We start from the raw sequence: 26,731 nt of genomic DNA, 5'->3' as shown, positions 1-26,731 counted from the left end.
TTATAAAGTACAGTTAAATAAAGACACAGTTGCACAGTACAATAAGGAACTGTCAACTAACAGCAGCATAAGCAAAATTTACACTGTCCAACAAAAAATAAAAAATCATTTGGAACTCAACAAGTTGCTAATTGCATGTCTATTTCCGCCAGCCTGCACACACATTGTGCAGATAACATAACTGCTACACTTGTACAATCTTCACACTTTCTGTAAATAGCTCCAAAATTGCGAGCAACAATTCTCATTTCCAGGTACAGAAAAACAAGAAATTATCAAGAGGTGCCTTCTACAACAGAAGCGTTATTCAGGATGATGTGACAGGTACACTAACTCGAACAGGCCGGCCAGGAAGAGTCAGGGACGGTGGCACATCTGGTAGTGAAATCATGGGTACTGCCTGCCACTTGCCAAGCTCTTGTACCTCTGCCACTGCTGTAGTAGTTGTCCGGTGTCGAGTAGGCCTTCTGCCTACGATATCACTCTCATCATCCTCAGATGTTTCGCAGTAGGCTGTCAATGGCGGTGTGATGAAACTCACATGGTCATCAAAACGTACACGCTCCGAGCTGCAGTCATCGCCACCAGTCATTCGTCCACTGCTGTCACTTGCCTGGTAACATTAATTTCATTTACTGCTATTGCTGCAGTTAGACACAAAGAAATTAGTTTGTTTAGCAGGATTCAAATACTTATATGTTGAACCTACAACTAAGACAGTTCTTTTTTCTTATCTTCATAATCTCACATGAAACACAGCTAAGCTGATTCAGTAATTTTCCATTGTACAACAGTATTGGTTTATATAAATGAAATGTGAGAGAAATGAAAATATTTCTCCATCATATTCAACAAGTACTTCACCAGGTTCACTGACCATGAAATGGTGGCTAAGTGATTGATATAAAATTTATCATAATCCTCATCAAAAGAAGTTTCAATATTCCTCACTTTATAAGTGAGTAGCTCAGCTGCAAGTGTGTGACTATTTTCATGTTTGTTTTTATGAGTGAGTCCAGTGTTCAACTATAATATCCCATTGTTTTAAGAATACACCCTGCACAGATGAGTGTAAACATACTGCTGGTCATTAAAACTGCAACATCAGGAAGGACAGAAAATGACGAAATTTTACTTATTATACGTATAAACAACCCAGCAGCAAGAATAATCGATTTCAAGTACAGTTGATTTAACGATACACAGGATGCAAAATTGAGACACTAAACTAGCAGTTCTGACAGCAACTACAGCTGCAATCCAGCTGGACAAGTTGAAATGAGCTTGGGCGGCAGATACATGTATCTCATGTGATGCTGCTTTAACTCTGTGCCAAAGCACATCAATCACACTGGCTAGTGACCAGTGACCAGTGACCAGTCTCATGGCAAACTATACCCAGATGTTTTCAATGTGTGAGACACGTGAAGAACATGCTGGCCAGAGCAGCAGCTGATACACTCTGTTTTGAGGTAGGTCAGGATAGCACAGGCAACACACAGCCTTGTGTTATCTTGTTGATAGATAATGTCAAAGAGACCACAAAGATAGGGCACAGCCACCATGAGGGTAGCTAATCATACTTGAAAAAAATTTACCTGAGAATTCCAGGTATGTGGAGCAAGATTGCATCATAAAAAGTTCTTGATAATTAATGATGAGCGGGGGACAGGGGGAACATCTCAATAACAACTTTTCTTTCCTTTCAGTTGATATATCTTGACACAGTGTTTAAATATCAATAATTTGTATGGAATAATAGTCATATAATTAACATACTTGGAAATATTAAGTGCTTTAAAACTTGTGATTTATGAAACTCAATAAAATTAAATTCTAATGTTAGATTAGAAAAACAAAATTCCCTGAGGTTTTATGAAAATCCTAAAATTCCCCAAGATTTTCTTGATTTTTCCAGGTAAAATACAATTTCCTGAGGATTCCAGGTTTTCCAGAAGAACTGCCATCCTGACTATCCTTAAGAAATCAGAATGTATGGCTGTTGCGCAAATTATTGACCATGCATATGACAGAGAGGTTATCATGTAGTGGACACAATATAATCCAGTATCATCAAGGCAGGCACTGGGCTCATATGACAATGATGAAAGCAATCTAGCAAAGCCTGTCCTCATTGGAGCTTCCATAAAGATGTGTCCATTATAATGCCGTATGCAGAAACAGGACTTGTCTGGAGGGGAGAGAAAAAAAAAGTGTCGCATCATTACTATGCCCTGTTTGGTGCTGGTGCTGGGAGCACCTCTGCCCGTACACCTCCCTCTGCTGTCACATCAGGAAAGCCACAACAAAGATCTCTATGTTGACAGACCATAGTGTTCCAGGTGTCATTGCACTGTTTTTGTGGATACTTGTTTTGCTGCGAACAAGCCCATTTCCTGACTTCAGGTAGATAATGTGGCTGTACAATTCTGCATGGCTGGATGAACAATATGACTGTCTTCTTGGGCACTAGTCATGCAGAGCCATTAAGATCACATATGGTAATGAACATGGTAGTCCTGAATCCATTAACTCAACATCTGCTTGACAGTAATGAGATCTCAACCAACATGGGCACCAATATCGGAGAATATAAACTGCAAGTCTTAATTAGGCCACAATCCTACTGCCTCTGTTGAATTCTGACATGTGCTAGTAGACATTGCTCCTCCTTACCTGAGGAATAACATGATCTCACAAACAAGCTACATTTAAATGTGATTTCTGGTTGAAAAACAAGGTGTGTAATCTTATTTATGTACACACAAAGTAGACTGCATTGCCTCTACTTAATTTATGTGGTTGTGCTGAAATGATTATAGTTATCATATTAAAGCATGTAGAGCACTGCATGCTGCCTTCATAGTGTCACCGTTTTAATGACCACCAGTGTAGTTTCTGGCTAGCTTTTCATGCAAATCACCAGTTTAATGATATAAGTGAAGACATATTTGCTATGAGAAGGTAATGACACATACGTCGTGCAAAAACCCAGCACATAAAGAGTCAAGTTAATGGCAAGAAATTATAGCCTCATCTGGTGTAAGGTTCATTCAAGAATCAAATCTTCAGTTCAAAACAATTTTTACTGCAAGTCATCTGACCAATTCCTACAAGGCCTAACGAAGAGACCTCATGATAGCACGAAAAGCAGTACCATGATTTTTCAAAAACAAGATGTTAAGATGTTGGATTTTATTTAACAGAAATTGCTCTTGAATGTGTAGGACACACATATATAAATAAGGATATTACTAAGAAAATCAGATAAATGCTGTTATGTGTCACCAGAAAGAAAATATTTTGATGGACAACCAGGATTTAAGGGGCATAAAAGTTTATTTTTTTCCCTTCCTCAATCATGTCACAACTACTGGAACCTGTGATAAAACTGACAATAGTAAAGCAGAAAAGAGTAATCTTACTACAGGACAAACATCACTATATAAAGTCAATGCTTGAAAATTACAATAAAAACAGGTTTTGAAACTACTGCTGCTTATGCTCTGTGGCTTCAATATTACATCATCATATTTCTCTCATTTGGTACATTGACCGAGTCATGGTGTAGCATTCAGTTTCACACTTAACAGGTAAATATACACACTCATGAGTCAAAATATTATGACCATCTGCTTAGTAGTGTGTTGGTCATATTTCCTGTCATGATGCCTTTGATTACTACCACATGTCTCATGGAAACCCCGAGAAATGTCTCCTGTAGCATAATACTGCCTCCTCCAGCCCTTCATCCACGGCACAGTGCCTGTTTTGAGCAGCCATTCACCAGGATGATGACAAACCCAGACACAATCATCGACACTGTGTAACAAGAAATGTGATTCATCTGACCAGGTGATGCATTTCACTAACTCATGGTCCAGTCTCAATGACCATGTGTCCATTACAATTGTAAATCATGAAATTGTTGGGTCACACAGAATAAGTATGTGTCTTCTGTGGTGGAGCCCCACATTCAACAAAGTGCACCGAACAGTGTGCTCCATCATCAGATCACCACCTATCCTTCTTTACAGAGTGGACAAGCCTCCAACTTCCATGTTCTGTGATGAGGAATGGACACCCAAACCTTGTCGCCTACTCATTGTTTCAGCATACTTCAACCACCTCCAACAGATGCTCATGACAGTAGTAAACAAACAGCCGATCAGGTTCGCCGTTTCCGAGATGCTCATTCTCATGTGCCTGGCCACAGAAATCTACCCTTCGTCAAAGTAGTTTACATCAGTGGCTTTCTCAATTTGCAGCACATGTCATCACTAGAACAACTCCCTATTCGTTTCAGCTCCACTTACAACACTTCCTTAACTGCATCATGTACCAGCAACACCACCAGACAGCACAGAATCTCACGTCTGGCAGTGGTCATAATGTTTCGACCCATAAGTGTGCATTATTAAAAAGTTATGCTTAGGCTATATCCATCAAAAACTGAATGACTGGCACAGACAGACTTACCTGTCTGTCAAGTGGTGGACGTGACCGTCTGTACGTGTGACGTCGACTCATACTTTCCTCTGGAGAAGGAGGTGGCAGAACGGCTCCTTGCAGTGAAGTTGACTCAGCTCCTGCATGTACTTCGACAGGTACTGGTGCTGTGACTTCTGAACGTGGAACTGTACCATCAGATAATGCCAGGGACTGAGACTGCTCAGATAAGCTCGCAGTCTCACTACTTGTGCTCAGGCGCTGTGTAGATGCTACATCTGCCTGTATCTCTAGCCTGACAACATAGATCATTATGTAAAGCAAAACTGGAAATGATTATAACAACATTAGATCATTAATGAACAGAAATATAATATCAGCAATATGTCAAATAGCAAGTGAGTGTAAATAATGAGGGGCATCTACAGATAAAAATAAGTTATAATTGTCACAGGGAAAAAACATACCATTTAAAACCACAACATTAAATTTCAAATTTCAGGAATGAAAATTAATTTCTCGTATATTCTAGTGGTTGTGCTCCTCAGCTTAGCTGGACAAACAGTGTCAGTGCTGCATTTTGACAGGTAGATTAGACTGTGCTGGAGGATGTGTCACATGGGATGGGTAGAGGCAGAGAAAGGTGGGAAGCAGGGATAGGGATTGGTGGCAGCCAGTTTGCCAAGTAGGAGTGTGGGGAGCGAGGGACGGCAGGTACTCAAGTTAGGCAAGTGATGCACGGTTGTTGGAGCCGGTGGGGAGTGGCACACACCAAAGGCGACATGGAGACATGAATTGAGAGAGGGTGACAGAACGGAAGGAGATGCAACAGTTAGGTGAAGAGTTTGGGGCTACTGGAGACTGGGGCCAGGATGATAACGGAGCAGGGACTGTGTCATAAGGATAAATTTCATCTGCATAGCTTGGAGAAGCTGGTGGAGGAGGAGAGGATCCAGACAGCCCAAGTTGTGAAGCAGCCACTGAAACTGAGCTTCACTAGATGGTGTGCTACTGACTGGGTGACCACTCATCATGGTGGACAGCTGGTTAGTTATCACACCGACGTAAAAAGCTGTTCTGTGTTTGCAGCAGAGTTGGTATATGACATGGCTGCTTTCACAGGTGGCCCTGTCTGTAATGGGTTGGGATAAGTCTGTGACAGGACTGGAGCAGGAAGTGCTGGGTGGGTGGATTGGGTAGGTCTCGTACCTTTGTCTACCACAGGTATCAGATACATGAGGCGAGGGGTTGGAAGTGGGAGTTGTGTAGGTTGGCTGAGCAATAGACCACCACTTTATGGAGGATGAGAGAAATCATAGGTAGGATGTCCCTTATTTTAACACATGATGAGAGATAATCAAAGCCCTGACAAAGGATATGGTGATACCGGGTGAAGAAGTGGGCACTCCTTTGCAGCTGAAGTGTTTCCACTGTAGAGATCAACAGAAGGAGAGTATGTCTTTCAGAAGCCCAACATGGTTACACTTGGATTTAGGGCTGAAAATCAGGTCTTTGGGTAGGACTGAGGTTTTTTGTGAAAGGTTAACAACAGGGTTTTGGGTATGCTTGGGTTCTTTCTTTTGTTTAGTGTGTTGGAAGGGAATTTTTGGAGGATTTAGTAATTTGAAAAAGCCAGACAGGTGGGGTATGGATGCTATGAGGGATCGTCGAAGGGGTTTACTGAGAGTAGGATGGGTGATGATAGGCAGTGGTCCTCCATGGGAGAAATAGGGTGTCAACAGGTTGGACAATTTATGGAGGTAGTGTCTGGAATGCTCCTCCAGGAGTTGGAGTGCAAGCATTTCAATTTCAGAGATGCAGTGTACATAGTCAGGATTGCACAGAAACAGTATCTTGCGGAGGGAGTAGTGGTGGTTCTATGCTACCTGTGCCATGGAGAGGTATTTCTGCAGAATCACGTTTTTGAGAGTTAGGGGCTGGCAGACTTTGAAAAGGTGAAGGTTATTGTGAAGGGGATGGTGAGATCCAGAGAAGGGGATTTTTTTTCATGGTTAGACAATTGGAGGGAGGAATTCCATAGCTTAGACAGCAACAGCATTTACGGAACAGGATTTGGGACTAGGTTTTACCACAGAAAGGCATACTTTCCTAAACTGGTGCAGATAGATGGAGTAGGGGTCCACTGGAGTATGAATGGTGTTAGAAAATGGGAAATGACACAGGAAATCGACAAGTGAAAGCTTCAAGTAGTTATAAATGAAATGAATAACAAAGTGGGAGTTGGGAAGCGAGAAGGGTGGAGAAAATTGTGCTGGGTTAAATATTAGACCTTCGTATGTGAAGATATTTAATTGTGTGTAAGTTAGACTCATGTGTGGGAAAGAAGAAGGAATGGCATGAAATTCAGATGGGAGTGATATATGAGGAGGTGTGGGTGGATTTGGAACTGAAACGTAGCAATTAATTGCTGGATAGTGTTATATCAGTGATCTGGTGGATCTGCAAGTGGTACTACAGCATGTCCCAAAAGATGCATGCTACCAAGTTGAACGGATCTGATGAACTGTGCAGATAAAAAAGGCAAGAAGGAAAACATGGGAAAAGATGTGGTCAGAAAATACAAGAGACAGAAAATAGATGTAGATTACAAGACAGTAACAAACAAGAGACCTAAGTATAAGTGTTGTAGGGAAGTTTTGGTAGAATTTAAATACATTTCCACTGAAAGAATTTCTGCTCCTGTTGATCAACACCTCCAAACTGCCAAAAACCTAGCCTCCCACATCAAAGATACTAACTACTTCACTGTCTCTCCGCCATCCCCACTCCTTTCCTTCCTGAATCACTGTTGTTGCTACCTCCCTATACACCAACATCCCTCATGCTCATGGCTTTGCCACTATAGATCCACCCCTCCCAACGTCTTTCAGACTCCAAACCCACCACTTCTTTCATATACACCTTACCAACTATATCACTACCCATAACTACTTAGGGAAGGTACACAAACAAACCCACAGCACAGCCATGGGCACCCAGATGGCATTCTCCAATGCCAATCTGTTTATGGTTCATGTAAAGGAAACCTTCCTAGCCTCCCAAAACTCCCAGTCCCTAATCTGGTTCAGGTTCATTGATGATATCTTCATGGTCTGGACTTACGGCCAAGACACCCTATCTTCCTGGCCACCTTTCTGATGGCTCCGTTCTCAGCTCTGTCCACATTAAACCCACTCCCTCCTTGCATTTCTAGACCCCGCCCCCCCCAGTTGCTAGTTTCCCATTCACAAACTCTCTCCCTGCCTCACACCCTGTCTACCCACACCACCCAACACATCCCCTGTGTGTGTGTGTGTGTGTGTGTGTTTTCCACTCTAGCTGGGAAAAGGATTACTTCAAAAAGCTAGCAAGTTTTCTTTCTTTTTGTTTGTGTGTCTACTGACAAGTTAACGCTTCTGCTTTTCAGTTAGCAGACCCCTTTACTTCAAAAGAATTCAGAATTTAAGATGGTATATACCACACTTTCGTTACATTAAAATAAATTTCCTACCTATAGTTAGTGCTGTCAGTGAGATAGATGATGTCGTGCAGTACTCCAGGAAACTTGCTTCCACAAGATATGTGACATATTTGAAAATAATCGATAGCTGGCAAACACCATTTAAAACTCTGAAGTCTGCCAATCAATGGCTCAAATTACTGGAACTAGTCATAGATTTCAGCAGCTCTGTGGTGGTATACATTACAACGGCATTCTTAATTAAGCTAAAGCATAATGAACATAGGAAAACTTACATCAAGTTTGGAATGTTTAAATATGAGACGTTATCTACCACAACTACTTGTCAAGAGAGGCCAACCATCCACGAGACACACTACAGAGAACTAAATACACTTCAACAGAGATTCCACAGGCTTATTAAATAAAGCACTGCATCACAGCAAAACAAGAATGATTTGGAAGATACCATCAAAAATGACATGGACTCCCTGTAAACCATTTACTGGCATTAAGTTCCAGTGTACTGCCAACACTTCTCCTCAAACCCATTGAAGTGACCAGTTGTGTCCATCTAATTGTGTCTCATATGGCTAGAGAAAAATAAATACCAGTGGTAAAAACTAACTGTCACAGCCAGTTGCTAATAAACATATTGTAGTTAGTTATTTTCGAAAGATTTCAATGCGTGAGTGAGTGTGGCTTCAGTTGCCAGAGACTGCAGTCATGTGTGTGCGAGTTGTGTCTGCGTGAGGGTGTTTTTGTGTGTCTGTCGACTATTTTGTGACAGTCCTTTTGTTGTGCTTATCTGCGACTCAACATCTTCGCTATAGGTGAGTAGCAACTTTCGTTATCATAATATTGTTACATTCCATCCTGGATTTTTGATTGTTTGCTAAGTGCATAATTTGTTATAGTTAGATTCATAAAACTATGTTATTCATTATTGTGGACAGAATGAGGAAACATGCAAGTAGGGACACTTTTTCCAGTATTTACTTGACATAAATATCAGGGACATCACAAATCTTTTTTGCCTTTACTACAATTTGAATGTTCCACTGTAGTTTGCCCACTTATCATTGAACGCAGTACTATGGAGACTTGATTATCTGGACCTCAGTTATACGGATTAGGGATTATCTGGATTGTCCACAACAAGTAGTGGTCTGGTCAGTGCATGCAATGACATGTCATGCTGGTACTACCTGACCTGTGTAATCTCTGCCCCCAGGCGTTTTTTTATTGTTCGAGTAAGACGGCGCACCTTTCATTATTGTTTGAGTTAGACAATTGCCAATTACTACACTGCTGCACCGTATCGTGTCGGTGCTTAAAAATATCAAAGCGCAGTGTGTGGTATTATCACTTAAAAATAAAATAAAAATTATTGATTGATTTTTAAAAAAATAAAAAAAGGAGAAACTGGTCACAGGTTAGTCAATAAGTATGGTGTACGTACGTCTATGATAAGCAATATTAAGAGGAGTACCAATTCAACTTTGAAGTATACATACAAATTTGATAGTGAAGACAGAAGCAAGCACCAAAAAGTGATGAAGAAACTGAAAAATGAACTTCTGCAAGAAGCTTTGTATTGTCATTTATTATAAAAATGATGGACTGAACAACCAATATCTAGTCCTTTGCTCTGTGAAAAGGCATCACAGTTAAGAAAAGGTGGTAACAAATCATTAGTGGCAAGTGATGGATGATTGTACAGATTTATATCTCATCAAAGAATTCACAAACTGGAGATACGAGGTGAAAATATGTCAGCTGATGTAGAGGCAGGAAATTCTTTTAAAGATGATTTTAAAAATGAATTGGACAAAAATGACTGATCTGAACTTTGTTTTCAATGCTTATGAAATGGAATTAAATTGGAAATCATTACCATCAAAATCTTTAGCTTCTCGGTGAAAGAGTTCAGCTCTGGGATATAAAGCTAGTATAGAGTGAGTAACAATATTAGTTTGCGCTAACACTACTGGGACCCAGGCCTTCGCTCCTCAATGGAAAGACCAAAAACCCAGATGCTCAAGAAATATCAGGGTTCCCTTCACTTATAAAAAAACAAAATAGTTCATGGATGAACACCAAAACATCCATTGACTGGTATGACAACAAAGCAAAAAATTTCAAAACAAAATTAGTAAACAAGGAAATGTCCTAATTTTACTGGATAATGCATAAATTTATCTTTCAGCTGAGCTGTTAGAGAGACAAAATCACATGTTTATACTAAAAGCTTTGCCTCCTAATGTGACATCCTTGCTACGACCAGTGGATCAGTGTTTTTGAACAATTATAAAACAACTTTAATGTAGATTGTTATCTAAAGCAGAAGTCATTTTGTCATACTTCGAGCAAATGAATTAAAAGCAGTGTTGTTACCTGGCTGAAGATGCATGGGATTTGACTAAAAGGAAAACTTTGAACAAAGCTTGAAACGGAATACTAAAATTGGATCTTGTAAATTAAATAATTAAGAGAGATGAACAGCAGAAAATGCAAGAAGATTAAACAGAAGAAAACTTAGATGATGAAAATTATGCCAGACCATCTCATGTGGAATCATTTCAAGCCCTGGAAACAGCATTTGAATGGTTCAAAAACAGAGTGTGATATTCTGAGCTTACAGCAGTTAAAATGAATATGTAATGTAGCAGCGATGAAGAGAGAAAATTGTTAACTTCAGATGACGATTACCAAATATTTTAAACAAAATTAAACTACAGTGACTGTCCTCTGTGACTTTAGTTGGTTACTTCATGATTAAGATTTTATTTTTTTTTAATTCAGATTGATTAATTTTAAGAAAATATGTATGTATGTACAAAAATGTGTCTCTAATCTCTTAATAAACATTGATTTTTGTTGATCTAAACACATTTAATTTGTTTTTGTTGTTTTTAATGAATGCCTGACATTATGCTTTAATTCTAGAAAGATGACCATACGCCAACATACCTAAGAGATTACGACATATGGGTGATGTGTGTTTCTTTCTACAGTTAACAATACAAAAATCACTTTGTTTTGTACATTCCATTGTATGAATTTTCAATTATCTGAATGACTTGTGAGAACAATTAGTCCAGTTACATAAGTCCCCACTTTATTATGAGGGGCATTCAATAAGTAATGCCACACTTTTTTTGTTCAGTCAATTTCAGTTAAATGTGGAATTTGTTGTAAGCCACTGTGGTATATTCCTGCTTTGTGGTACAGTCCTGCTTCAGTCCCTATAGTTTCATGAAGTTCCAATAGGTTATGGTGCTATATGTAGCCTTCAAAATGGTGGCTGTAATGGAGGTGCATTCAAGGCAAAGAGCTGTCACTGAGTTTCTTTCCATGGAAAACCAGAGAATTCAAGATAGGTGCTTGTAAAATGTGTACGGAGACCTGGCAGTGAACAAAAGCATAGTGAGTCATTGGGCGAGTCATCTGTCACTATTGCAACAAGTTGGGCAAACTAGACAGTCCTCCCGTGTTCCAGCGAGTGGGCCACAAACAGCAGAGACTCCTGCAATGTTCGGATGTGCAGACACACTCATTTGAGGTGATTGATGGATCACAGTCAAACACCTCACTCCTCAACTGGATGTGTCTGTTGGTAATGCTGATACACTCATCCACCAGTTGACATACTCAAAGATCTGTGCTCTCTTGGTTCCGACTGCCTAGCAGGTGACCATAAAGAGCAACGAAGGACCATCTGTGTGGAATTGCTTACATATTATGAGGCTGATTGGGAAAATATTTTGTGAAACATAATCACAAGTCATGAAACATGGGTTCATCACTTTGAACTGTCTACAAAACTGCAATCCAAGGAGCGGAGCCACATCATCTTTCCTCTGAAGAAAAAGTTCAAAGCCGCACCCTCAGCTGGTAATGTGATGGCAACCGTATGCTGGGTGTCTGAAGGGGTTATTTTCTTTGCTGTCCTCCCACATGGTGCTACAATAAACTCTGTAGTTTATTGAGCTATGCTCAATAAATTGAAGAAATACTTCAACGTGTTCATTGCTACAAAAATCCAAACAATCTTCTCCTTTTCCATGACAACACAAGGCTTCACAGAAGTCTGCACACCTGAGAGGAGCCCACAAAACTCCACTGGAATGTTCTTTGCCATACCCTGTACAGCCCAGATCTCGCTCCTTGCAACTTCTATCTCTTTGGCCCAATGAAGGATGTAATCTGCGGGATGCAGCTCATGGTTGATGGGAGCTTATTGATACAGCACAACACTGGCTGCAAAGTCCACCTGAAGAGTGGTACCATGTGGGCATACAGGCCCTTCCAGTAAGATGGTGTAAGGCCATCACATTGATTGGAGATTTAGTTGAAAAACAGGGTTTTGTAACCAAAAGAGTGGGGAATAATATGATGTATTGGAATACCGAATAAAACCAACTTGCTCTCAGAGAGGGACGGGGCTGTGGGGGGCGTGTGGATGACACCCCTTGTACATTAATTTAGTACATTCTTCTCACAATCCAGCTACAGAAATGTAAGTGAAATAAGTGTACTTAAAATGCTTAAAGTGACTGTGAGTTACTCTTCTTCGGATATAACACAGCAAAAATTAATATCAGCATATATATCTATATTCTGCAAGCCAGATTTTGATTTGTGGCTGCGGGTACTTCTGGTAAAATTATTTTTGTCCCTTACTTTCTTTGCAAATGGTGTGAGGGAAGAGTGCTGCTTTATTTCCATATGAGCTCCAATTTTTCTGATTTTCTCATTGTTCTCATTTTGCAAGACATAGGTGAGAGAAAGTAATAGATTGCTCAATTCTTCCAGAGCGTAAGCTCCTGGAATTAAGGCACCTCTTTTGTGGATGAATTACATTTCCTTAAGATTCTTCTAATGAACCTCTGCAATTTTTTTTATGTGATCATTCCACTTTACGTCATCCCGGATGTTACCCATATATATGTTATAGAAGTTATTGTTTCCACCGACTTCTTGTCAACAGCATCTTCAAGCAGTAGTTCATTGTTCGCTATGTATGTACAATATATAACAACTATAAACATTCAAGGGCCAGTGAAAGTCTCTGCACCAATCTTTGATCCTTTGAAGGTTTTCCTGCAATTCACTAGTCTTCGAGTACTGCTACCTATGTGTACATGACAATTGTCTGAAAACAGTGTATTGGAACGTACACCATTATCCATAACGTCATTATATATATGTTTGCACCTACCACTCTCCTGAAATTAGCTTTACTTCTGATGATTCCATTCAGCTAAGGATGATGTTTTGGGTTCTATCAGCAAGGAAGCTGTAAATCAGATCAAAAATCTGTTCCAATAGCTGATAACTTCATATTTTGTTCTGCAAATGACAGTGGGGAACTGCACCAAATGCACTCCTGAAATCAAGTAACACAGTGCCAACCTGTGTGTAATTGTCTGTGACACTCTGGTTCTCATGGACAAACAAACATCTATGTTTCAAATTATAGACAAGATTTTCATTCTTCAAAAATGTTGCAATATGTGACCATAAAATATGTTGATAATTCTCCAACTGATTGAAGTCGGCTGTATATGCTTATAATTATGTTCATCTGTCCTATAACACTTTTTGTATATGGAAATGACATGGCTTTATACAAGTTCTTAGGAACCCTTTGTTGCTCCAGTGAGTTACAGTAAATTACCGCTACAACAGAAGCAATTTCTTTCACACAATCTCTGTAGAATCTTACAGGTATTTGATCCAATACAGATACCTTTCCACTGCTCAGTAATTTTAGGTGATTTTCTGTTCTGCAGTCAGTTATCTCAATATCTGTCATTTCGGAGTACAAATATCCTTGTCTTCTAATGCTATTTCATCTTTTATAATTTTAACAATTGGTCAAAAGGACCATATTCATTCTTTTTCTGTAAAATGGGACCAAAAAATAATCTGTGATACATTCCAGAAACATGGTACCGTAAGAGTATCTTCAATTTCAAGTTTACTTCCCCCCCCCCCCCCCCCCCCCCTTTCAAGAATAAACACTATGAAAGGAAAGTATTGTCTTCCCTTCAGCCTCCATTAATAAGCCAATATAACTCTTGACATGCATATTTAGATGTTAATCACTGTCCTCATCACACCTTTTCTGAACTTGGGTAATAAATTTAATCACATTGTTTCAGAACTATTGAAATAGCATCACTTCACAATCTACTAATTTTGTTTCCACTTAAACAGAGTTTTCTTTCAGATATCTTACTCATGTTTTTGATCTTTTCTTTCCTTCACATAGTTCACTCCCAAATAGTTTGCTCCTATTGATGTTCTACTTCTTATAAATTCTGGCCACAGTAACTGCAGTCACCATCGTTGTAATTTTTGCTGTTCTACACCAGGTAGTACCTAAGACTCAGATTGTAGTTTTATGTTCTGCACTTCTCAGCATTTCAAATTTTTTAAGAACTGGCCACACTGTAGTGAGCTACGACAGACCTACTGGGTAAAGATTTTCAATATATGCATAAAACTCCAAGTAATATGATGAAGTAGAAGAACAAATGACAACAGAAATTTATCACTAACAAATGTGCACTGCCTTAACTCCATGCTAAAATGTAAATTGGAGAATTCTGCAAGAAACACCACATCAGAAAAGGAAATCTGTAGCAATGGACAACTTTTTGTTCATTAGATTCAGCTTCAATCCAACAAAGCATCGATTCACAAATTTACATCTACTGGATGACTTAAGTTTCAATGCTGCATCACTGTGGAGAATCTCAGTTACAGCAAAGTGCATGTGCAAAGAGAGTTCTGAAGATGCTTGTAACTCGGCGATGGATACCGTAAATGGATGCACCCTAAATGTTTCAACTCTGTTAACAAGATGAAGATTAGGACTTTCCCCAATAAGATCATATTAGAGAATGAAAGATGGACCCAGCACTACAGTTACTACACCAATTAATGACAGCTTTGATTAATGTGAATAAGTGAGATGCCGTAGATATCTGTTTGAGCACTTATCAATATTTTTCACACGGAAAAGTTTGTCAACAACCAGTCACTATTTATGTTTCAGTTCCTTTCTGTTAGAACTTTCACATTTTTTCACATCCATCTTTGGAAAGTGCTAACAGTAACTTGATACAACTGTAAAATGTGAGTAAGAGCTTTGATGTTTACTGCCACTTCCCCAAGACTTCACACTTAATGTTGGTTTGCTTATAGAATTAGTATCAGAAGCATATTGTTCACATTTTGTGTGTCCTATATACAGAATGAAGATGAACTCCACAGGTTGTTCAGAGGGATTTTCTGAGGATTCTGGGACAAGTGACCCATTGTTTCCAGTGATTCATTACAGAGTAATTTCATTTGATTCCTTATTTCCATTTATCTTTGTATCTGTATTGCACTGATACTATATGCACACTGAATATCTTGTTTGGAAACAAACTTGTTCCATTCACTCAAGGTACTTTCTGTCAATAAGAATAGTGCCACTATACTATCCACCCTAAAGCTTGCATTCAGTATTGCTCAACTCAGTTGGTTGGTTAGTTGGTTTGGGGAAGGAGACCAGACAGCGCGGTCATCGGTCTCATCGGATTAGGGAAGGATGGGGAAGGAAGTCGGTCGTGCCCTTTTAGAGGAACCATCCCGGCATTTGCCTGGAGTGATTTAGGGAAATCATGGAAAACCTAAATCAGGATGGCCGGACGCGGGATTGAACCGTCGTCCTCCCGAATGCGAGTCCAGTGTCTAACCACTGCGCCACCTCGCTCAGTGCTCAACTCAGTCATGGGTTTGTTTTACCAGCAGTGTCAGTTAACAGTGACATACAACGGTATAAATAGTTTTACAGATAACAGTTTGCTGATGCACATCTTATGTGTAGTCCACTGAATGCAATGGAAGGGTGGCACAACACTAGGCTTAGGTTTCCTTGCAGTGATAGCAACCAGTGCACAGTACTTTTGCATCCGAGTGCTGTTGCATTACACAGTTTTGTGCTGTGTCTTTTGGTGAGTGCATATTCCTAGAATTTTCACAGGGATGGTATTTTTGCAATCACACAGGTAACTGAATAAATACTGAACTGAATAAATCTTAATAACATTATTACATTGTAATGAGCCAACAGCGACTAAGTATCTGTATTTATATAAAAAAAATTTAAAAAACCTAAGAAAATTTCCTGAACAACCTCCTAAATTTGGGTGTACGCTGTAATCGCAATGTACAGCAAACTAGCACTTCAGCTTTCCCCAGCAAACTAAACGTTCAAGTGACCTACGGGAATCCTTTACAGAACACAAAAGGGCCCTAATCTTAGCTGGTGTCTGAAAAATCATATTTCCTCAAAATATGATCAATTCCATCCGAAATATAACCTGCGTAGAGCAAGAAAGTTTCTGGCTTAGATGCCACAAGCTATTTCTATCACCCACTCAATTGATGGTTGATCAATAGTGACATGCATGTCTGATGTTTTCCTCACTATATTCTTTCTGGTGAAAAGTGACTTCAAGGTGGGCTAATCTGGCTGGCAAATTTTCAAGGTATGAGATTACACAAGCATAGGTACAAAGCAACCATTAATTTTGTTCATCATATTAGATGTTTCACAAAGTAACCCTTCTGCGATTGCAGGAAATTGTCTTGCCATTGGTCATTCAATGCTGTGAAACAATACAAAGATTCTGGCATTCGCTTTTAGTTAGTGGTATGATGTTATTAAGGAAGCTTTTGAAATTAAATCAGCAAATTATTTTCCAAATGAGAAAGAGGTTCTTGCGTTAAGTTCTGCCTGAAATCCTGCTCTGTTCCTGGTCAAACAACAGATGGACGGAGTTAGCACTACTTGCTCACACATTGGTAATCAGTATTTATTTATCGACATCATTTGATGTTGATTAACCTTCTTTGGGCGCTGGAGCTAATTGGTTATTATGGTGTTGTTCATAGGGCTTTCTCATTTCATTTGTGTCTAAAAAATAATGTGGCTTTCACATGTCAAAATACTGGTGGTTGTTGGGGATATTACCTGGCCACACTCCCGTACAGCATTTATTGATATTTACAGTGATATGTCTACATTTTTCACTAATAGTGACTGTATAAACTAAGCTGAATGACAAGTAATGTTTACCTGTTTAGATCCATTATTCTTAGGTCTTATTTCTTGTATAAAAATTTCACTACATATCACTCTTACTCCTATGCAATTCTGCCCTACTATATGATTTTCCACCATCGACAAAACTGAAAACACAATTTCTCTCCTTAAACTCTCATTATTTGTTAATAAATTAATTCTCAAACTTAAGTCTTGCATATTATCCTGTATTCCACATTTAAGCTCTCAGGTTTTTAAATCTCGTCTGGTACAGACCCAACATCAGTCTTTCCTTATCATCCCATCTGGTAAGTCTCCTCTGACCCACTGTTCTGGGTGACTTTTCTGAATTCTACCCTTTTTCCTAATCTCTCCAGTCCTTTTCCTTCGCCCCTCTTCCTTCCTCTTCAACCCTTCTACCAGAAGGAGCCACTGGCTCAAAAACCTTGCATAGTTATAACCTCCTATTATGGATTTTTTACCCATCCTGTTACGTTATACAAGTATCTTCAACACACAATATTAAACTTGAAGTACATGAGCATAGTTTCATTTTTTTCCTTGCAATTTGCGGATAAAAGCATGATACAAAGACAGCAACAAGTTTCCCACTCTCTTAGAAGAAGACTCTACAGTTTTCAGCCACATTGTCCCTGGAGATGATTTTTTTAAGTGGAAGGCAAGCACATTTTCATTTATACAACATCCCGAACTATTCACAACACTTTTTGCTACGCTTTATCACTTGCACATGAAATTTTCAGCTATCATATACTTCTTTTTTCTCTATGGAAAGTCAATTTCCACTTTCATTGCAGCTTTCTGTTGTGAGTTATCCTTCAGCCATACCCCAACAACTGCTGTGTTCTTATTGTGTCAATCATAATCCTGTCCACACGCAAAATTCTTCTTACTCTGTCCCTTCCGTACAGTTCATCTTATAAATGGGAAGTTGTTTTACAAAAAATTTCCAGAGCCAGGAACCCCCCACCTTATGTAACCCCCAGGTCTCTGCACTATGTGTGGTAAGATCTTCTACAACATACTTACCCAAATCATTCCACAATTTATTTTTCAACATGAGTGAACACATGTACAGCACTCAGTTTTGCTAGATTCATGTTTGCATGTGTATCAACTGAAATCACACAATCAGCGATCATTTTCGGATGTCATATGACAAAAATAATATGACTAATCCACTTGAAAACTGCCATATGGCTCACATTGGCCAATTGTGGTTTAAATAAACACTCATCTACACAGATACACATTCCCAATGGAAATAAGGCCAGCTTTCAAGAAAGTTCATGGAAGTGTCATACCAAACACTGCCGGGTATCAAACTTTCAACTTTTTTCCATTAGTTTACGTACATATTTTTCAATTTGCTACTTAGGTATTACGCTTCTCATATAAATGCCAGTCCCCATTCTTTGCACTTTATCCTAAAACTTCAGTAAAATGTAGCCTCCACATCCCCTATACCAGCTGTGACGAACTGTTACTGGCAGAGAAAGAGTGTCTCTTAAATTTGTCGTTTACAAGAACTGATTAATGGTTACAAGCTGCTCTATGATGTATTTTGTTTAATGGTATTGTAAACCTCACTACAGGGTAAAAATTAAACAATGGAAAATCGAGGATGGAATGTAACAATACCAGAGAAGGAAAGTTGCCACTCACCATATAGCGGGGATGCCGAGTCGTGATAGGCACAAAAAAAGATTCACACAATTATAGCTTTCGGTCATTAAGGCCTTTGTCAACAGTACACACAGTCTCAGAACAGAGAGAGAGAGAGAGAGAGAGAGAGAGAGAGAGAGAGAGAGAGAGAGAGAGAGAGAGTGTGTGTGTGTGTGTGTGTGTGTGTGTGTGTGTGTGTGTGTGTGGGTGGGGGGGGGGATATGGTGAGTGGCAACTTTCCTTCTTTGGTATCACTACAGGGTAAGGGAAGACATTTTTAGAGTGCAGTATTTTATATCAACTTCAAACTAATCATGCAATAACACAATGTCACTCTGTCTCTCTGGATTTTGGAACATTTCCAATTTTAATGTCTGAATAATTCCTATCCTGTGACTGATTCCTTTCCTCCACTGGAATTCTGAAAGTTTGTATTTGTGTTACTTTTTGTGACCACACCTGTTACTGCTCAGCAAGTAGTTTTTCTGTTTATATCCGACTGTACGTTCACTTTGGAGATTCACTGCCACATACATTACATACGTATCATACAATGGAGATCGATTCTCTTCCAGTGAAGTGTCTGATATGCAGAGAGTGATGTACGTATTGGTCATTTCACTTGCAAAAATGGAATGGCGACAGTCAATAAAAAAGTTCACTTGACTGAAAACACTCACTGTAAACACTGATGAGTTTGAAGTACTTATACCTAAATTAGAAAAATAATGTGACTGGCAACCGGTTGTTTACAAAAGAGCTACCACTGCAACAACCAGAGAACGAAATTTGTGGTACCCTCTCATTCGTTGGTTGATTTGGGGGGAGGGGACAGAAAGGTGTTGCATCATACTACTCTGCAGATGACAATTATGGCCAATAATGTAACTGTTGTACTCATTTTCATTGTAAAATGCTTTCTTCCTTTGTGTCAATTTGCTTTTAGTGATGTGCAAAAGAAGCTTAATAGCACAGGTAAGCAAAAAATAATAAGATGACTCAGCACTGAAAGTTAATGAGAAAAATTGAAGCATTTTACAGCTAATGTTGCCGCAGCCATACTGCATACAGGTACAATGTGTAAGATAATTTAAAAATTTTAAAATAAACTTGTTCAAAGTGCTTTACAAGACCTGGTCATATTGGGGGTGAAACAAGTTACTACAATTTCGGCATTTTTAAGAAATATTTTTAAAATCACATTTTAGACCTGTCGAAATATTTTTGTCATTTCTGTCACTTCCTTCAAGCCACATGAACTTACTTCTTCTGACTGTAGTGTGCGAGACTACACAACTAAGTTTTTGGTCTAATGTCTACCTTGTATTTTTCAAAGTAGGATAGATATGCTGTTAATTTAAAGATTAGACCAGATAACTCATGTTTACAAAGGTAAATACAACTACTTTGATGTTTCAAATAATACATAGTTTGCAAATCTGTGTTAGCAAGTTTCAGCCACCACACAGTCTGCCTCTTTACAGTTCATATTAATATTTAAAACTGGCTGCTTCATTCCGAGTATCAATCCACACTAAAAGGTGGCAGTTTCTGTAATTTTAACTTTCTGATTGTCTCCCCCAGATTAAGGAAACATAAAACAGTTCAAAAAATTTTAATAAATAGCAGTGCTGTCATCTTAGTGAGAAAATTAAAACCACGTATGTGAATGATTCTTTGGCTCCTTCGTTCTCACATATCCGAGATATTTCTTAGCATCATCACATAGCGTGTGGCTGTAAAATAAGCTGTTGGGTTTGGGTATCATTCGTGCGAAAATGTGCTACACAATTGTCTACAACACGTGAGTACTTACTTCATGAATTATTGTGGTCAACACACACACACACACACACACACACACACACACACACACACACACACACACACACACACACACACACATATATATATGCGAACTGTGTTGCATGCAGTGTGGGTTAATGGTTATTGTCACTGGCTACTGTGCTGTAGATCACCAGTCCAAATCCGACCACCAGAAATTATTTGTTATCTACTGTTTCCAAAAATGATAAAGTTCTGAAATTTTTGTTGTTATTTGTGTATTCTGGTATATGTGACGTTTGTGTAAATAGTAGCCTGCTCCATCCAGGAATTCAGCTCAGCTCAAATCAGTTCTGTTCTTTCTGTAGGTTGGTGTTCGTAATAAATGCGATTTCAGTACTAAGTGTTGTACTTCATTGGTAAGACTGCTTTCAGATTTTATTTTGACTCTGGTTACGACATCTTGACACAATAAACAAACCATTAGCAGTTTAAATCCTTAGATGAGAGAGAAAAGAAACAATGTTAGGCACCTTGTGAACAACAGAGTTCATTATCAGCTGTAAACCCTTTTTTGCACATGGCAAACAAACAGAACATGGCTGTTCTTGTATCTACTGAAATATCTGTGTGCTACCAGTCAGCCAAAGCTGAAAAATCGACTTAGCTACTATGGTTTACACAGTCAGTATGCAAGGATGTAAATAACAACTGTTAACAAAGAAGAAATTCACTACAAACAGTTTTAAAAGTTATATTTGGCTGTAAAACAGTATTTTGCCTTTTTAATTGTTTAGTTAAAATTCTGCCAAAATTTACAAATTACCTTTTTGTCTATCAAATCATTAAAGTATAGTATACTTTTCACCAGCAACAAAAACCTCAAATTTCACTCTCAATTATTCAAAAAATACATGTATATAACTGTCTACACAAACTAAAATTAACAAGAATGTCATTACTCATTGTAGACTGATCAACATAAAAAAAATAAATTTTATTAATCAAATAATCCACTTAGAATGCAGAAAAGAAAATATCTATAGTGAGACATGTTCACTCACAATAAATAAAATACCCTTTTCTGATCATTTGACAAACTGAAAAAAATGTGTTTTACATTCTGACTGTAGTATAGCTACTGTAAAAAATCATAAATTGTAGTCAGGTAACTGCTTTCATCATTTTATGGAAACAAACAAATGAAGCTACATTCTGCCATCTTCGACAGAAAAAATAAAAAATTAAGTTCAGACATTGAAACAAATTTAAGTAAATATATACATAATCCCAAGGAACTCTAGTACTGAACTGGCATATATTTACAAGACATTTCTGTTAGCTTTCAAAAGAAAGCTATGCTTGAGAAATTCTTGAGCCACTGTCATTCTTAGCAACAAATTCATTCTTTTTTCCTCAAAGAAAATTATCATAAATAAAAATATTAAGCCATCTAGCCGATACAGCTTTTATTAAGACAACAGTTTAAAAAAACAGCTAATATTATGCAAACAATTCGAGACAAACAAGTCAATGTATCTACTAAATAATAAGGAAATGCAAGGTCAGATTCCTTGAATCATATTTATTAAACAAATCATGCAACAGCTCTGCAAATTTTCTCACAGACATCCACTTCTGCATTATGTACAAAGACTGAAATATTGTAAATATAAAATAGTACATCAGTTACAAACTGATTAACTCTACACAAGACGTGAATTTATTGTTTGCCCTCCACAGTACAATTTGCAGTTTACTGTTCACATAATGCTCATATCAATATCAAAAATGTGCACACAGGGACATTGTGCATGTTACTCTTTCTAACAAAAGTAAAAAATAGTTAACAATCATGTCACTGCCATTTCTCAAAAGTCAAGAGATTTTAAAATTTCTTAACATAGAGAAGTTTCTCCATTAAAGAAGTTTCTTCACATGAAAGTCACACCCTTGGCAGCAAAATGGAATAAAGATGTGCCAGAATAATGTTAATGACAACTGCACAAAGCAAATGGATTGCAGAAGAAAAGAAATCTCGTCTACCTCTGCACAGGCCCTGATGCTATACTCCCAGCAATGGATGCACCTGCAAGAGCAGCATTGCTGCCACACTCTCCGCCACTGAGACCTCCACCAACTCTTTCCAACTGGCTGCCACTGCCGCTACCAAGTGACAGAGAAGCTTCACCAATCGAAGGATTGGCTCCTCGATGTGACACAGCATCCATAGAGACGGCATCTGTAATCACATATAGTCGCTATTAAAGGATCAGCTCACTTCGCTGATGTAGATCACCAGACATGACCAAATACAGTAATTTATCACAATCTCAATTGTCTTTAACCAGATCTAGAAAATTCTTATCTTAAACCTATGATTAAAATGCATTCTCATTTAGGTGCATCCACACAAACTCCCGAAGCTACTTTACAACACATGGTTCTTGGTTCTTTGTACCAACATTAGAACACTTTCTGCCTTATTCATTACTTGTATAGATTCATATACAGGGAAAATAACCATTTCCTATGTCTTGGTATGTATCCTAATCACTCTTTACATCACCACCACCTTGATTGCACCAAGCAGTGAAATTGTTGCATAGTCTTCCTCTAATATTGAGTTTCTGAACTCAGCCAACCCAATTTCATGAGAACAATGTTACCTTTCTTTATTTCTATACAATGTGTGTCAATATCATATCACCACTGAATTCTCAGAATTTAATTCATAATTTTATGTTATTAATCAGTATGTACGACATCAAATCACACTTTCTTACTGAACGGTAGAAATCATACCAGACATTTAAATTAAAACTGGTGCATAATTCTTCAAGACAACACGTTAGCTACATAATCTGACCTGAATGGAATTTAGTGCACAGATCTTAAAATTTTCTCTTGGACGACAAACATTCTGAAACTGTACAACAGATACATGGACAGGGAAAAAAATAAAATACCAAAAATTTTCAACATTAAGCACTTATTCCATCACTCACTGACAGTGAATGCTGCAATAGAATCTTTTATATATCGTAACCATACAGCCTCTTTCCACACCATTATTGCAGCCTGGCTGCTTGATAGTGATAACAGTGACTTCACCTATACTTCAAATGCGCAAAACAATGTCTTGATTTGGATATATCTGGCATAATAATTTCTACAACAGCCAATAGAAACAAGAAGTACAATACATTGCCTCTGCCAACCAAAACTCCTGCTGCTGCTTAAAATAATTTACCTTTCAGCCCATGGGTTTGTGAGTACATTTAGTACAATTCTCCTATCGGCCAGCCATGAAGGAAACTCTTACCTCCAAAAACCACCCTCCCCAAATGTTCCCACAGTTTCTCACTTAACAGCAACACCCCTAAATCCTTCCTGGAAAAAGATCACATAAGCCTCAACTTGACTCCAACTGAGTCCCAAGCTATTTGTGGTCTGAAGGCAGCCCACTTTATCTTCGCTGTGGACAAAAGCTCCACTACTGGAGTACATTACCACACAAAGTATGTAGAAGACACACTTCATAAGCTTTCAGACATATCAACATACACACAGTTCCTAGTAACCTCAGGCATTCCATCCAGACTGAGTTGGAGAAAATCCTAAGAACTTTAAGTGACTCACCATTACCTTCATAAAGCCCCTGATCCACCCCCCCCCCCCCCACCCCCAACTCATTACCTAAAATATACAAAAACCTATCCCAGCCATTCTAATGTAGATTTCAAAGCTCCATCCAAAAGTATTTCAGCTTTGGTACAACAGCATCTGCACTCCATCTCTAAGAGCCTTACCCTTCAAAAAAGGCAACAACCACATACAGACTGCCTCTTGGCCTTGTTACAGTACCTCTTACAGTGTCTAACATAGTCTCACAGAAACTTCACCTATTGTCAGAATAATGAACTATATCTACACTCATAAGAACTTCACCTTTAAGAACTGGATAAGATTTTGTTAAACTAAAATAAAAAATAAAAAAAACACAAAGGCAATGGCCCTGTGGCTCTTAATGGGCTTTGGATTTTCCTGTTGGCTTGGTACAAAATACTGATATGTTTGTGGTCTCATCTTCTAGTGAAGAAGAAATCCTCTACTTCCTGTAACAGCAGAACTCGTTTCCCAACTAAAATTCATCTGGCCCTCCAAATCCAAACCAAGCGGGATAGCGCAATGGTTAGCAAAAAAATGGTTCAAATGGCTCTGAGCACTATGGGACTTAACATCTGTGGTCATCAGTCCCCTAGAACTTAGAACTACGTAAACCTAACGACAGCACACAACACCCAGTCATCACGAGGCAGAGAAAATCCCTGACCCAGCCGGGAATCGAACCCGGGAACCCGGGCACGGGAAGCGAGAACGCTACCGCACGACCACGAGCTGCGGACAGGTTAGCACACTGGACTCGCATTCGGGAGGACAATGGTTCAAACCAGTATCAGGCCATCCTGATTTAGGTTTTCGGTTATTTCCTTAGATTGCTTAGGGCAAATGCCAGGACGGCTCCTTCGAAAGGGCATGGCCAATTTCCTTTTCCATCCTTCCCTAATCCAGGCTTGTGTGCCATCTCTAATGACCTTACTGTTGATGGGGTATTAAACACTGATCTCCTCCTCTTCCTCCTCCTCCTCTTCCTCCTCCTCCTCCTCCTCTCCAAATCCAAAATCACTTTCCCAAAAGCTTGACCTCTCATTTAGACTAGCATTCTAACCTCAGTCTTTATCAAATCAGGCAACAATATTTCTTCAGTCAGTTGCCACTATCTCCACACCAAATGTTCCACTCCCTACAGCCTAAACAATGACAAGACACATCTCCTCCAACACGAAAATCGTGAACATATATACCATTAACCTCTTCCTGGGTTTCCTTTCCCAAAACTACAAGACAGATCTGGTCCATGCACAAATTTCCTAGGCAGTTTCCTCTCCCTACACTCCTGAGAACATAGCTCCCATTTTTTTTTTCGCATAAAAAAAGAGGGAAATGCACTCCTTATCTTCTGGTATCATCCAGGCCTCTAACACCTCAATAGACTATGCCACCTCGGTTATGATTTGTTGAAGTCAAGCCCTTGAAATATGTCTCATCACTCTCCCACCCACTGTCCCCATCGATGAACCTGCTAACATCCGAAACATCTTTGTCAAATCATGACATTCCCAGGCCATTATGCTTATCCCAGCAACCATAATCCACGCAATCATCCATGACGATTTACTATAGTCCCACCAATGGAACATCGTGTAACGTGAGGATTATCTTGGAGAAAGAAAGTATAGCTACAAAGGCAAGAATTATAATTTTCTACTTTGAATGCTTCTATTGTTTGCACTGTAAGGAATTGCATTTCTTAAAGATGAGTACTTGACCAGCCATTCAGTCAGTGTAATTTAACAATTCCTAAGCTGAATTTTCTGTTTAATATAAATTATAGTGTTTGTTTCAGTACTCAAAAAGGAATACCTGTGCCTCTTGGTCCAAAGCCACCCAATCCACTCAGGATGTCATTCTCATCATCAAATTCAAAACGAACTCCTGCTCCGGATGTAGAAACACCACAGCCTCCAGAGCGACAAAGTGATACTGGGACTACACCATATACATAGAACAACAGTATTGGTACACCAATTCCTACTGCCAATCCTGCCAAAACAGGGGAGACCAACACCTGTAATTTCAAAAGCAAACAAAATTTTCAATGATTAACATCTGTTAAGCATTTCTTGAGATTAATTTAGTGCAAGAATGTATGTTGTCACTTCTATTTTGCCTGCATGTTTGCACAAATACTGACGTACATGAACTTTCAGCACAATAACATAAACATTAGGAATTTAAGAGAAATGAAACAAACACACTTGTAAGTCACTCAAATCCATTTTTTACCCTTAAAGAAAATGTGTTTTTTTATATTATATATATATATATATATATATATATATATATATATATATATATATATATATATATATATATATATATATATATGAAACATTCCACGTAGGAAAAATATATCTAAAAACAAAGATGATATGACTTACCAAATGAAAGTGCTGGCAGGTCGACAGACACACAAACGTACACACAAAATTCAAGCTTTCGCAACAAACTGTTGCCTCATCAGGAAAGAGGGAAGGAGAGGAAAGACGAAGGATGTGGGTTTTAAGGGAGAGGGTAAGGAGTCATTCCAATCCCGGGAGCGGAAAGACTTACCTTAG

The 26,731-nt window shown here is 38.7% G+C and overlaps 1 protein-coding gene across 1 annotated transcript; it reads right to left on the bottom strand.

Moving 5' to 3' along the window:
- On the bottom strand, positions 1 to 26,392 carry LOC124753082 (E3 ubiquitin-protein ligase RNF19A-like). Its single transcript, XM_047249013.1, has 5 exons — positions 26,372 to 26,392; positions 25,977 to 26,181; positions 22,536 to 22,731; positions 4,480 to 4,744; positions 1 to 613 (listed from the first exon to the last, which is right to left on the bottom strand). Exons 1-5 carry the CDS (start codon positions 26,390 to 26,392, stop codon positions 308 to 310), a joined length of 993 nt encoding a protein of 330 aa, XP_047104969.1. The 3' UTR covers positions 1 to 307.
- Between the last annotated feature and the right edge of the window lie 339 nt (positions 26,393 to 26,731).

This window comes from Schistocerca piceifrons, unplaced genomic scaffold, assembly GCF_021461385.2.
Source record: "Schistocerca piceifrons isolate TAMUIC-IGC-003096 unplaced genomic scaffold, iqSchPice1.1 HiC_scaffold_523, whole genome shotgun sequence".
In the NCBI taxonomy this organism is placed as follows: domain Eukaryota; kingdom Metazoa; phylum Arthropoda; class Insecta; order Orthoptera; family Acrididae; genus Schistocerca; species Schistocerca piceifrons.
This window is presented reverse-complemented; position numbering and strand designations above follow the sequence as displayed.

Excerpts from the sequence above, each read along its gene's own strand:
- LOC124753082 (XM_047249013.1), bottom strand. The coding sequence starts at position 26,392 with ATGGATTTGAGTGACTTACAA. Across the intron at positions 26,182-26,371 it reads TGGATTTGAGTGACTTACAA|GTGTTGGTCTCCCCTGTTTT; the intron begins GTGTGTTTGTTT and ends TTGAAATTACAG. Across the intron at positions 4,745-22,535 it reads GCATCAGGGCCTGTGCAGAG|GCTAGAGATACAGGCAGATG; the intron begins GTAGACGAGATT and ends CTATGTTGTCAG.